Source organism: Nerophis lumbriciformis, linkage group LG07 (genome assembly GCF_033978685.3).
Source record: "Nerophis lumbriciformis linkage group LG07, RoL_Nlum_v2.1, whole genome shotgun sequence".
In the NCBI taxonomy this organism is placed as follows: domain Eukaryota; kingdom Metazoa; phylum Chordata; class Actinopteri; order Syngnathiformes; family Syngnathidae; genus Nerophis; species Nerophis lumbriciformis.
Genome location: NC_084554.2, coordinates 41,287,501 through 41,302,500, shown reverse-complemented (window position 1 = coordinate 41,302,500; position 15,000 = coordinate 41,287,501). Strand labels below are relative to the sequence as shown.

Genomic DNA, 15,000 nt, shown 5'->3' with positions numbered 1-15,000 from the left:
TACTGAACCCCACCAGTTTCGTATGCGCTTTCACTGAACCCTTCTTTAGTGAAAAATCAAATGTTTTTTTCTTAATTTAATCTTAATTTATAAATATTAATCATTTTGATCGATTGGTTGAAACTTTTATTAGTAGATTGCACAGTGCAGTACATATTCCGTACAATTGACCACTAAATGGTAACTATGAAATGATGTTATTTAATAAATAAATACTAATAAAGATATGTTTTACAAACAGAACGTTACAGGAATGTACACATGATCCCATGTTTACATCTCATTGTGCAAAACGTGAATGTTTTAGTGGGAACTAAATGCGATATCGGAAAGGGGTCCACATTATTTCCAAAGCAGGACCCCCACCCAGAAATACAATACTAGTACACAGCTCATGAAAAACAATATGTTGTGTTACTGTCATTGTAAGTGGGCCAAAACACTTATTTTAGAAAATAATCCCAAGGAAATGACTGCTGTCGTTTGATTATAATAATAAAACATCTATCCATCCATTTTCTACCGATTGTCCCTTTTGGCGTCATTAACTTGGTATTTAGTCAGGTTTGGGACAGGTGTGCTGCTGGTGTGGCCACAGTGTGCACATCTAAGTTAAAGTACTAATGATTGTCACACACTAGGTGTGGTGAAATGTGTCCTATGCATTTGACCCATCACCCTTGTTCACCCCCTGGGAGGTGAGGAGAGCAGTGGGCAGCAGTGGTGCTGCGCCCGGGAATCATTTTGGTGATTTAACCCCCAATTCCAACCCTTGATGCTGAGTGCCAAGCAGGGAGGTAATGGGTCCCATTTTTATAGTCTTTGGTATGACTCGGCCGGGGTTTGAACTCACAACCTACCGATCTCAGGTCGGACACTCTAACCACTAGGCCACTGAGTTAGAGGGAACATTGTTTGGGGGTATCCATAATACGCTGATAGGGAGAAGTTTTTATTTACACGATGAGTCGGATGTGTCCTGACCTCTGCGGCGGAGGCTCTGCCGAACCCCTGAGGCCGACTCACCGAACCCCCAGGTTAAGAACCACTGAGCTAGAGTTTGGGTTGAAATCAGAAAGTAAAGGTCTAATATGTCAAGGAGTCTTAAAAATGTTGACTTTTCCACAAGACATCGTTTTTGTTCCCAGGGTTTCGAATAAAGAACCAAATCTTTTTCTTTACTATAGTGGCTTCGATAATGGGAACCGTTTCTCAAAAAGGGATTCGAATCCATGGAATTGGTTCTTTTCTTATCGAACAATCGGGAGAACCGGATTTCGAACATCATCCCTACTTGCAAGTTATGTTTCTTTTAAAAACTGCCAACCATTCACTGTGATGTGAATAGTCATAATTGTTGCGCTTCTATGACTTATTGATGCACAAGGGAAATTGTTTTTAAAAAAAAAAAGGAACGAAAACGCACAAAAGTGCCCAAGAACCATAATTAGTGGTTTATGGAAAAGATAAGTGATAAAAAAAATAATAATAATAAGCAAGAAAAGTTGAAATAATACCAAAAATAAAGTAAAATGAAGGATGTCAAAGGAGCTACTTTGATGTGCTGCCACTCTTTCAGGCATATTAAAGAAAAGCAAACATAAATACAATTTCTAGCACGTTGCTTTACGTTTACGTTACAAGCCTTAACTTCTGTGTGCGTTTGCGGTGTTGGAAATGTTCTTGCTTAGGTAATCCAACTAAGGCTGCAGCTAACGATTATTTTTCTATCGATTAATCTATAGATTATTTTTCGATTAATCGGTTAATCTATAGATTATTTTTTTCGATTAATCTATAGATTATTTTTCCTTTTACCGATTATTTTTTTTATTTAAAATGAAGATGAAAAAATAAATATTGGCCAGTTTTTTCAAAAGGCATGACTTTTATATACAAAAAAAAAAGTATGGCCACTCAGTCAACATTGACAACAACATGACAAAATATTCTGTAACAATGTAAACATTTAAAACTTTTAACATTTAACAAAATTAAAAGTAGCTTATTTGCTTTTTAATGTGCAAATATAAAAGTAAACATCCAGTGCAAATCTTAATATTCTGCAATAGTATAAGCATTTCTAAAGTAAAAGTATTGCTTATTTTGCTTTAAAATGTGCAAAAATAAAGATAAACATCCAATACAAAAAAGTGCAAAACGAAATATTCTGTAACAGTGTAAACATTTCAACAAAAGTAAAAGTATTGCTTATTTTGCTTAATAACACAACAATGATAGTATGATTAAAGTGAAAGTTAATTGTTGGTTTGTACATAGTATATGTAACTGTTAATGTTGTAAAAGGTATTTGCACAACTAATTAACGTTAGCGTTAAAGAGGAGCGCGTCTTTGTAAACACTGAACAGGCATGCCAAACGCGCCTCTCAGAGCGAAACAGTGTTTTAGTTTATGAATTTACAACGCAGATACAAATGACACATTCATGATTTTGTGTAATGATGACAATGTATACTCACGCAGACGATTGACTAGTTGATGGTGATGGCAAGAACGCTGTCGGGTGTTTTCTTTTCAAATGTTCCTTCATAGCCGTTGTGCTGCTATGATAGGCCATTTCCGCTCGACACAGTGTGCATACAACAACTGTCAAGTGTTTTGCTTTTTTCGCTGTGCTTATCCCACACTTGAAGGGATGTACCAATGCTGAATGTGGCTTCTGGATTTCACTCAAAAGACCAGACCGTAGTTACTTTTTCCTTTTATTTTCCTTTAGTTTGCAACAGTTTTTCCAACCAAGAAACAGCTTCTTTTTTCTTCTTTAGTCTTTTTAGCAGTCTTTAGCAGTGTTAATAGACTTTAGTTTCTTTAGCTGTCATTAGCTGTCTTTAGTAGCCTTTAGCTTCTTTAGTAGGTGAAAAACCTTTAAGGACAAAACACCACAAGATTAACATGCTGTAAAAAATCAATCAATTATCAATCCCATAATTTACAACTATTAATTAGCTATCAAACTCTTAACCATTAAACAAGTGCAAGAAAATGGACACATCTTTTCCCTTTAAGTTAAAACAGATTTTAAATCAATTGTCTCAACATAAATGCACCAAGATACATATAAAATACATTTAACACCAGAAACACAATAGATAAATGCAACAGAAAACCCAATATGCAAATACATAAATACCTAACCAATTAACCACCTATTTAGATACATATTTAAAATCCATATTCAATATAAATATATTATTAATTTAGCAGTGAAACACTCAATCTTAAACGCTGTCTACTGGTAGAAAAATGCTCCTTTTTCTACGCCCTCACCAACACAGTTAAATCCAACACTTTAAATTGAGCGACTTCACCCTCCTGATGAAGCAAACTGCTCCAACATTTATCAAACTAAGCAAAGAATATCAACACTAAACAACAGTTACATAACACACTGTGTGTATTTAGCCTCCAGACTAAGCACGCTACATGCACACAACCCCCCCTCCCATCTCACCAGCGCAACAGGTGCGCCACACCCACGAAGAGAAATATTAAATCTTACATACTTTTGGCACAACTCTGGGTTATCTGTAATGAACTAAACCTTTTTCCACTCTGCGCTGGCGTCTTTTGTACTCCTTGATTTGACACAGCGGTCTAATTACCGGGCTCGCGCACCAGCAGATGAGACAGGAGCGCGCCGCGTTATACCTGCGCGCGAACGTAAACTGATCGGCTCTGATTTTATAAGCCGACTGGCCGAAATAATGCCGAATTATATACATTTGTTTATTGAAATACTCCCACACTTTTGACGACTTTTGGCGTGCTTTTTTTCCCTCGCTCGCACCGCTCGCATCATCTGCTTTGCGCTCCGCCATGACGGCAGTGTGACGTAAATATGCGACGCGTCGAAGCATAAAAACGATGTCGACGTATTTACGTAACCGATGACGTCGACTACGTCGACGCGTCGTTTCAGCCTTAAATCCAACAAAATTGTCTTTCTCAACTTAATTGAAGGCGCGAGCAGTTCAGTAGGCAGGAGTCGCAAACATGACAAGCATGAGTTAGAGAACTCCTTTATACACCGGCTGTTAGACAATGGGGCCCTGTTAACTGGAATGGAGAAGTGTTATTTTCAGGATGAGTGAGCTGTGACAAGGTCACACACTAGCCAGAAGGTGCTTTCTACACAGTAATATTGCAGTTAGTCAGGGCACATACAAAGGTACATAAATGTTTTCCATCACTAGGCTAGCCTCCACCCACAGAGACAAAGACAAGAGGCTTCTTTCATTTCACTATAGATAGCTCAAAAAGTTATTTGCGGATTTTGATGAAATTTGAAAGAAATGTCAGAAATGGGAAAAGGAACAAGTGGTTAAATTTTTGGGCTGATCCGGATCACCATCTGTTATTATGTTACTATTGAAAGCTAAGGCCAGGCCTCATCCCTCACTTAGGGCGTGAGTGAAAAATGCACGACCGACCTGACAAATCCCAAAGAGTCGGAGATGATGCAAGATTATCTGCTCACAGATACTACCTGGTGGTTGTTTGAGCACACTGCAACTCGCCCTGGATAGTCCCACTCCTTAATGCTTCAGTCACAGGCAGGATTCTCACAAGGATGAGGCAAAAATACAACCTTTACCTGTTGTAATACTTCACAAATAAATCAAAGCCTTCTTTTTTGAAATAATTCAACTTACAGTCTTGTTGTCTTACAATTAAACGCTAAATTACTGCCCAGCAAGCATCAATAGAGAGGGAAGAAAAAGTGTCCCGTCAAACAAACGGGTGGGTATCAATTGTCAGCAGGAAGCCGGAGAATAGCGAGTGTTTCTTTTTCTTCCCCCCGTGGCGATCAACACCACGCCGTTTTCCACACGGGCCCCGCTGTTCCCGGTCAAGCGCACCATTGTAGGGGTCACAAGTTCACAAAAACACGAGTTCAACGGTTGCCGCGGGGCGCCATCTCGGGCAGAGAGTCGGATTTAGCGCTCGGGGACCGGCGCGAGTGTCAGAACATTATTACATTTCGCGCCGCGTGGCGCCGGTGAAATAACACTCATACAGGAAGTTGTGAAGTGGGCTTATTGCGTTCGATAAATCACCCCGAGCTCCTTCTTTAGCACAACGCGCCTGGTGTTGGGGATTTAAATGTGATGGAGAGGTCGGGAGATTCCGGATCAATGGAGGCAAAGCGAGGGGAAGCCGTGACAACAAAGATGCGGAAAGAGTCTTTTAAATGGCACATGGTAATTGGGATTTGTTATATATTGTACATATTATATAACATATAATATAATATCATAATATAATATGTAAATATTACATATATGTTACATTTTATATTGCTACTATGGTACAATTTAAGTCTACTTTATACCTGCATTATCCTTTCCAACCTTACCCTTTCCATCATTTGTAACTGAACTACTGTGTGGAACAATTTCCCTTGTGGATCAATAAAGTTTGTCTAAGTCTTAAATGAGAAAAGGCAAATAAATATCTGTGGGCTGTGCTCAAATTAGGGCTGTGAATCTTTGTGCACCACACCATTCCATCACATTCTTGGGAGTAGCGATTTGATTCAAACTTGATTCCAAATCAATACTTTTTCAATACCATTGAGTGCCGGTTCTATGATTAACTACAGTAGGGAAGGGATTCATGTGGCCCCATTCCTGGGTCAATCTCGCGCAAGAGGAAGGTGGGGGGCGGGGGGATTAATCCTTTTGCAATGCCGTCTGCTGAAAATGATGGAAAGTGCCACTCTACATAGCAACTGACGCTGTGGTCAAAGTTGTTATTGTTGTAACACTCTACTGCCGTCTGGCGGCTAAGGTAGATAGTGTGCCCTCCCAATTCGACACGTTTCATGCGTCAGGTAGACCGTGACAAATGGGGCCATATGAATCGCCTCTCTACTGTACATTCCTTCGTAAAATAGATAAACACCTGTGATAGATTTCTATATTACTTAAAAGAAAACTGTTTTTTTAAATAGAATTCTACCCAAACATTTAATAAAGTCAAATACAAATAAGGCAACAAGAGAAGTATCCAACATTCCTCTTTTCTGTAGAGCAGATATGGGCATCTACATCAACAATGAGATATATATATATATATATATATATATATATATATATATATATTTTTTTTTTTTTTTTTTTTTTTTTTTTGGTTATCAATTCGGAATCGTTACAAACAAGAATCGAGATTAATTATAATTATGTTTCAACACCCCGACTAAAGTTTTTGGCAGACAAGCTAGCATACTTGTAGTACACATATCCTCAATGTTGTGTAACCATTAGACCAGTGGTTCTTAACCTTGTTGGAGGTACTGAACCCCACCAGTTTCATATGCGCTTTCATCGAACCCTTGTTTAGTGAAAAATCTAATGTTTTTTTCCTTAATTTATAAATATTAATCATGAAATGATGTTATTATATTAAATAAATACTAATAAAGATATATTTTTACAAACAACGTTACAGGAATGTACACATGATCCCATGTTTACATCTCATTGTGCAAAATGTGAATGTTTTAGTGGGAACTAAATGCAATATCGGAAAGGGGTACAAATTATTTCCAAAGCAGGACCCCCACCCAGACATACAATACTAGTACACAGCTCATGAAAAACAATATGTTGTGTTACTGTCATTTTAAGTGGGCCAAAACACTTATTATTTAGAAAATAATCCCATGGAAATGATTGCTATCATTTGATTATAATAATAAAACATCCATCCATCCATCCATCCATTTCTACCGCTTGTCCCTTTTGGCGTCATTAACTTGATATTTAGTTAGGTTTGGGACAGGTGTGCTGCTGGTGTGGCCACAGTGTGCACATCTAAGTTAAAGTACCAATGATTGTCACACACTAGGTGTGTTGAAATTTGTCCTATGAATTTGACCCATCACCCTTGTTCACCCTCTGGGAGGTGAGGGGAGCAGTGGGCAGTGGTGCTGCGCCCGGGAATCATTTTTGGTGATTTAACCCCCATTTCCAACCCTTGATGCTGAGTGTCAAGCAGGGTCCCATTTTTATAGTCTTTGGTATGACTCGGCCGGAGTTTTAACTCACAACCTACCGATCTCAGGGCGGACACTCTAACCACTAGGCCACTGAGTTAGAGAGAACATTGTTTGGGGGTATCCATAATACGCCCATAGGGAGACGTTTTTATTTACACGATGAGTCGGATGTGTCCTGACCTCCGCGGCGGAGGCTCTGCCGAACCCCTGAGGCCGACTCACCGAACCCTTAGGGTTTGATTGAACCCAGGTTAAGAACCACTGCATTAGACAAATGGTTAATGAATTACGTTACTGTTAAAGTCCCAACAATAGTCACACACACACACCAGGTGTGGTGAAATTATCCTCTGCATTTGACCCATCCCCTTGTTCACCCCCTGGGAGGTGAGGGGAGCAGTGAGCAGCAGCGGTGGCCGTGCCTGGGAATCATTTTGGTGATGAAAACCCCAATTCCAACCCTTGATGCTGAGTGCCAAGCAGGGAAGTAATGGGTCCCATTTTTATAGTCTGGTATGACTCGACTAGTGTTGGAACTCACGACCTTCCAGTCTCAGGGCGGATACTCTAACCACAAGGCCACTGAGCAGGTTAATATGGGTATTATGGGTTGAATTAATTCCTTAATTATGGGTAATTCATTAATTAAAGTCCCGTACCCTGCAAAGACGTTTTGCTTAATGGCGGTCATGTTTTTAAACCAATCTAGGTCAAATATTCCACACATGTGATTGTTGTTATGGCGTCAAAACACTGCAAAAATTATTGAGCGTTATAACCACACAGACTCAATTCGTGTGCGTGTCTTTCCTTTCCATTCTACAGTTTTGGCACATAGGGGCGGGGTTTTATATAGAGACTCCCCTGCTTTCTGATTGGTCACTTAAAACGCCTATTATCTCCTGGTCAGAGCCAATCCGAGGGATCCGCCAAACTGTGTCCCTTCTAGACTAGTCTTTGGAGCAAAGGTTGCGAAAACAAAAATCATATCATTCCTTATGAAGTAAAGTGCTGAAAATAAAATTAGAACACGTTGTGAGGGAGTCACACTCGCAAATTGGTCTCCTCAGTTCCCAAACATTTACTGAGTGTTGTTAAAAAGAAAGGCCATGTAAAAATGCCCTTGTGCCAACTTGTTTTAACAATGTGTCGCTGCCATTAAATTCTAAGTTAATGTTTCTTTGCAAAAATATATATAATAAGTTTCTCAGTTTGAACATTAAATATCTTGTCTTTGCAGTCTATTAAATTGAATATAAGTTGAAAAGGATAAAAGGTAGATGAAAACAGAATACACTGATTTGCAAATCATTGTAAACTGTTTTTATTTACAATTTACACAACGTGCCAACTTCACCGGTTTTGGGTTTTGTAATTATTGAATACGGTTAAAATCAAGAGTAGCATTACTGATGTAGTGTTAATATTTAGATGGACCTCGGGGCCCTCTGTCGTGAAAAAGTTGGCCCCGAGGTCAAAAAGGTTACAGGAGGAACCCCTGGTGTAAAACGTATATTAAATTAAAGGAAATACACTAATATTGGCTAATTGGGTATAAATCTTCCCAACATGTTGTCTGGGATTGGCTCTGGCCAGGAGACAGGAAGTGTTCAAAGTGACCAATCAGAGGGAAGGGAAGTTGCTGGGCTTGCCCTTAAGTTCCAGTAGGGAAAAAATACTGTAAAGTTAGAAATCATTGATCTGGAGGTCAATTGAATATATCTGGTTCGATAACAGTGTCGCCATGGCGACAGGCAACACATGTGTTGACAAAACTCGGTGTCTCTGCAGGGGTCATCAGGACTGCCTTAGCCAACATGGACCGGGAAGCCCGGGAACACTACACTGTGGTCATCCAGGCCAAAGATATGGCGGGCCAAGTCGGCGGTCTCTCCGGATCCACCACCATCAACGTCACGCTGACCGACGTCAACGACAACCCACCAAAGTTCCCACAAAGTGCGTACACGGTGGGACCAGAGGATGCGGGTGGCGGCCAAACTCGCTGACGCTCAGTTCTTGTCCGCAGAAAATTACCAGCAGTACGTCCCCGAATCGGCTCAAGTCGGGAAGCCGGTGGGGAAGATCAAAGCCAACGACGACGACCTCGGCGCCAACGCGGACATCAGGTACAGCATCAGCAACTCAGAGGGCGCCAACGTGTTCTCCATCGCCACTGACAGGGACACGAAAGACGGGATCATCACGCTCAGAAAGGTAAATATTTTTGTCCTGATAGGTACCGTATTTCCAGACTATAATTGCACCGGTACATAAACCGCGCCCACAACCTTTTTGAATAATTTTGGACAGGACAATAAACTGCAGATTAATACGTTGTGAAATTATTTATTGTTGTGTAAATGTTTATTTACATACCTTAATTGTTTACAAACGGTGTCTGTAACACGGCAGTAAAACGGCTGTTCAAACAAAACAGAAATCATCGTCACGGACCCACTCGATGCGGAAGCTAGCTCTCCAATCAGCTAAACAGACTCAATACCTCCAGGGTATCATTTTGGTGAATTTACTAGTGAAACTGAAACAATACAAAATCAATCAATCAATGTTTATTTATATAGCCCTAAATCACAACTGTCTCAAAGGGCTGCACAAGCCACAACGACATCCTCGGTACAGAGCCCACACAAGGGCAAGGAAAAACTCACCCCAGTGGGACGTCGATGTGAATGACTATGAGAAACCTTGGAGAGGACCGCATATGTGGGTAACCCCCCCCTCTAGGGGAGACCGAATGCAATGGATGTCGAGTGGGTCTAACATAATATTGTGAGAGTACAGTCCATAGTGGATCCAGCATAACAGTAAGAGTCCAGTCTACAGTGGGGTCAGCAGGAAACCATCCCGAGCGGAGAAATTAATAGAACACTCACAAATGTGTTAGCATAGTAGCTAATGCTAACGACGCTGGCTTCATTACATTACGATAGCACGTGCAAATATGCTTGAAAACACTCCGACAGACGTCACACATGGGACGGTTTAGTAAGTAAGAATTATTTTACTTAAATAGTCAAACTTACAAACGTTGCTTGGAGTGATACATGAAGAATCCTTCCGAGCAGAAACGCTATGGATGGTTTTACTTCCAGTTCAAGGCATTAAAACAGGAAGTACACTTTCAACCTGCAGCACCTGCCGTGAGAAAACAATAACCCACCCTTCCAGTGTTTCTGCTTGAATTTGATGAAAACTATCTAACACAAAACATTATGGCCATTGGCGAAGTAAAATACATAAATTAGCTGCACTGTTTTATAAGCTGCGGGGTGCAAAGCGGGGGGAAAAAGTTGTGGCTTGTAGTCCAGAATTTACGGTATTTGTTGGAATTGTTTTTTATTTATGCATTTTGGTCGATTGTAAAAACATATGAATCGTTTTAGAATCGCGATTTGGATGTGAATCAGTTTTATTCTGCGGCCCCGATAAATAGGCAAGCAGAATAGCAAGGGTGTTGTTGACGTTTCTAGGGCTGCAACTAACGATTAATTTGATAATCGATTAATCTGTCGATTATTACTTTGATTAATAATCGGATAAAAGAGCCAAACTACATTTCTATCCTTTCCAGTATTTTATTGGGGGAAAAAACAGCATACTTGCACCATACTTATTTTGATTATTGTTTCTCAGCTGTTTGTACATGTTGCAGTTTATAGATAAAGGTTTATTGAAAAAAAATTACAAAAAATTAAACATTAAAAAAATTTTAAAAAAATTGCCTCTGCGCTTGCGCATAGCATAGATCCAACGAATCGATGACTAAATTAATCGCCAACTATTTTTATAATCGATTTTAATCGATTAGTTGCCCTAGACGTTTCCCTTTTGAGATTTATACAGACTTCACACATGAGACGGTTTAGTAAGTAAGACTTGTTTTAGTTATATTGTAAAACTTATTTTGTTTGGAGTGATGAATAAAGAATCCTTACGCGCAGAAACGTTATAGATAAATAGAAGACGGAACGGCACTTGTACTTCCGGTTCAAATCTTTAAACAGCATCTGCTGTGAGCAGACTTTGAAAAATTGTGCCACAGTGACAACACAAACAATAACACTCCATTTAAGTGTCTTTTCATGTGATTTATGAAAACTATTTGCGTTACAACAATCCATAAATTAACCGCACCGTTTTATAAGCTGCATGATACAAAGCGGGGGGGGGAAGTTGTGGCTTATAGTCCGGAATTTACGGTATTTGTTTAAATAGTTTTTTATTTATGCATTTTGGTCGATTTTAAAAACATATGGCCCGATTGTAGCTGAGATAGGCTCCAGCGCCCCCCGCGACCCTGAAGGGAATACGCGGTAGAAAATGGATGGATGGATGGATGGATGTTTAAATTGTTTTTTATTTATGCATTTTGGTTGATTTTAAAAACATATGGCCCGATTGTAGCTGAGATAGGCTCCAGCGCCCCCCGTGACCCCGAAGGGAATAAGCGGTAGAAAATGGATGGATGGATGAATCGTTTTAGAATCGCGATTTGGATGTGAATCAGTTGTATTCTGCACCCCCGATAAGCAAGCAAGCAGAATAGCAAGGGTGTTGTTGACGTTTCCCTTTTGAGATATATACAGACATCACACATGAGACGGTTTAATAAGTAAGACTTGTTTTAGTTATATTGTAAAACTTACTTTGTTTGGAGTGATGAACAAATAATCCTTACGAGCAGAACCGCTATGGACGCAACGGCACTTGTACTTCCGGTTCAAATCTTTAAACAGCACCTGCTGTGATTAGACTTTAAAAAATGGTGCCACAGCACAAACAATAACACTCCATTTAAGTGTCTTTGCATGTGTTATGAAATGTATTTGCGTTAGAAAAATCCATAAATTAGCTGCACCGTTTTATAAGCCGCAGGGTGCGAAGCGTAGGAAAAAGTAGTGGTTTATAGTCCGGAATTTACCGTAAATGTTTGCTTAACCTCTCCCCGCCAGCCATTGAACTACGAGCGAAAGAAGACGTACACGCTCCACATCGAGGGCACCAACACCCACGTGGACCCTCGCTATTCCTACCTGGGTTCCTTCAGTGACACCACCGCCCTCAAGATCACGGTGGGCGACGTGGACGAGGCACCAGTCTTCTCCTTGGACTATTACATCATGGACGTGTACGAGAACTCGCCCGGCGGCACGGAGGTGGGCGCCGTCACGGCCCGGGACCCCGACAGCAGGAACAGCCCCGTCAGGTAAGGCGGAAAGTGGTATTGAGACGTAAGGCGAGCCGTTCCCGTTGTTTCCCCCCGGCCGCTAACGGCGAGGTAACCGCAGGCGATACATTTGTATGCGCTCTAAACTTCCAGTTTGTGAGGCTGGGAAAGTGGAAGAGACAGATAGCAGCCCCGAGGCGGCAGACTAATCTGAGGTTTCACTCTGCACAGGTATCTCATTCCGTGACACTCATGCATGCGATCGCCCCGACGTGGAGCCGCTAATGAGGCGGCGCCTCGCTGCTGTCGTCGTGCTGTAACTCGGGGCGTCTTCTGAACGCTTCCCACCGTGTGTCTGCAGGTACTTCATCGACAAAAAGGAGGTGGGGACTAACTACTTCCGGATCGACGAGATCAGCGGCGTGATCAGGACCACGCAGCCTTTGGACCGGGAGGACACGGCCTGGCACAACATCACCGTGATGGCCTCGGAGGTTGGTAGGTACCCGGTGATACTTCCGTTAGCGCTAAATATACTCAGCGTGCAAGATTGCTGACAACTTTCCTTTAACCTTTTTTTTTTTTTTTTTTGATCGTAAATAATCCTATTTTCAAGTTGGACCTGCTCTTGTAGCATTGACGTAGCTGCATACTAAAGTCCACCATGTGACATTTCTGCAAAAATCATCCTTTTACACATTGAAATATCACTTCAGCTTTTTATTTTTATTTGTATGAATTATCAATAAAAATATTGTAACCTATTTTTTTTTACACGAGGACCACTTTATATTGTTTGCTTCCAAAAGGGACAAGCGGTAGAAAAATGGATGGATGGATGGATGCTTCCAAAACTTCCGCTCTTAGCGCCTTCAAAATAAGAGCTCAAGGCATATACTGTATGACAGCTTATAACAGGAACTTAACATCACAAAGAGCATACTTGCCAACCCTCACGATTTTTCCGGGAGCCTCCCGAAAATCTCCTGGGGCGAGCATTCTCCCGAATTTCTCCCGATTTCCACCCGGACAACAATATTAAGGGCGTGCCGTAATTGCACTGCCTTTAGCGTCCGCTTTTTCACCATACAAACAGAGTGCCGGCCCAGTCACATGTTGTATGCGGCTTCTGCATACACACGAAAGTGACTGTAAGGCATACTTAATCAACAGCCATACAGGTCACACTGAGGGTGGCCGTATAAACAACTTTAACACACCAAAACCCACACCAAACAAGAATGACAAACACATTTCGGGAGAACATCCGCACCGTAACACAACATAAACACAACAGAACAAATACCCAGAATCCCTTGCATCCCTAACTCTTCCGGGCTACAATATACACCCCCACAAGTAAAATAAAATATCAAATAATATTATTTAGCTCATTCACGTAAGAGACTAGACGTATAAGATTTCATGGGATTTAGCGATTAGGAGTGACAGATTGTTTGGTAAACGTATAGCATGTTCTATATGTTATAGTTATTTGAATGACTCTTACCATAATATGTTACGTTAACATACCAGGCACCTTCTCAGTTGGTTATTTATGCGTCATATATCGTACACTTATTCAGCCTGTTGTTCACTATTCTTTATTTATTTTAAATTGCCGTTCAAATGTCTATTCTAGGTGTTGGGTTTTATCAAACAAATTTCCCCAAAAAATGTGACTTATACTCCAGTGCGACTTATATATGGTTTTTTCCTTCTTTATTATGCATTTCCGGCCGGTGCGACTTATACTCCGGAGCGACTTATACTCCGGAGCGACTTATACTCCGAAAAATACGGTATATATAAGGAAAGGAGTAGTTTCAACATTAAATAAAAAAATAAAATAAAACTTGCACTGAAATGAAATGTATAAATCATCTGTAAAATAATCAAATAAAATGCAATTTTAAAAAGTTGGTGTAAGTGTGCAAGATCAAAGCAAATTTAACCGCAACCAATTTATGAACGTTCTCATTCATCCAGGTCATTGTAACAGATTGTGCAAGAGCAGCGATGTCAAACATATAATACCGTATTTTTCGGATTATAAGTCGTATTTTTTTTCATAGTTTGGCCGGGGGTGCGACTTATACTCAGGAGCGACTTATGTGTGAAATTATTAACACATTACCGTAAAATATCAAATAATATTATTTAGCTCATTCACGTAAGAGACTACTAGACATACAGTATAAGATTTCATCGGATTTAGCGATTAGGAGTGACAGATTGTTTGGTAAACGTATGTTATAGACATAATATATCTGTATATACAATATTCTGTACACATATGTATATATTCGTATATATGTTAGCTTTTTTTATCGATATATTAGTCTTTTTATACCTGCATTGTCCATTCCCTTGTGGATCATTAAAGTTTGTCTAAGTCTAAGTATAGCATGTTCTATATGTTATAGTTATTTGAATGACTCTTACCATAATATGTTACGTTAACATACCAGGCACATTCTCAGTTGGTTATTTATGCCTCATATTTCAAATAAACCTCTATAATATAATAATAATATAACGTAAACTTATTCAGCCTGTTGTTCACTATTCTTTATTTATTTTAAATTGCCTTTCAAATGTCTACTCTTGGTGTTGGGTTTTATCAAATAAATTTCCCCCAAAAATGCGACTTATACTCCAGTGCGACTTATATATGTTTTTTTCCTTCTTTATTATGCATTTTCAGCCGGTGCGACTTATACTCCGAAAAACACGGTATTTACATTTTCAGTGATAACCATGTAAGTCAATGATCTCAAAAAACAG

General features: G+C 40.0%; 1 protein-coding gene and 1 long non-coding RNA gene across 3 annotated transcripts in view; one reads left to right on the top strand and one right to left on the bottom strand.

Annotated features, from left to right (window-relative positions):
- The window catches only part of LOC133609497 (uncharacterized), a 104,162-nt gene that overhangs the window by 27,737 nt on the left and 61,425 nt on the right, over positions 1-15,000 (bottom strand). The gene's annotated exons all lie outside the window — the stretch shown is intronic.
- Positions 1-15,000, top strand: part of LOC133609496 (cadherin-18) — a 234,059-nt gene that overhangs the window by 167,492 nt on the left and 51,567 nt on the right. For both annotated transcript variants that reach the window (XM_061965104.2, XM_061965105.1), the window contains exons 5-8: positions 8,814-8,981; positions 9,052-9,239; positions 11,999-12,252; positions 12,575-12,711. In XM_061965104.2, the coding sequence (XP_061821088.1) occupies positions 8,814-8,981; positions 9,052-9,239; positions 11,999-12,252; positions 12,575-12,711 (747 nt within the window). The remainder of the gene's footprint in view (positions 1-8,813; positions 8,982-9,051; positions 9,240-11,998; positions 12,253-12,574; positions 12,712-15,000) is intronic.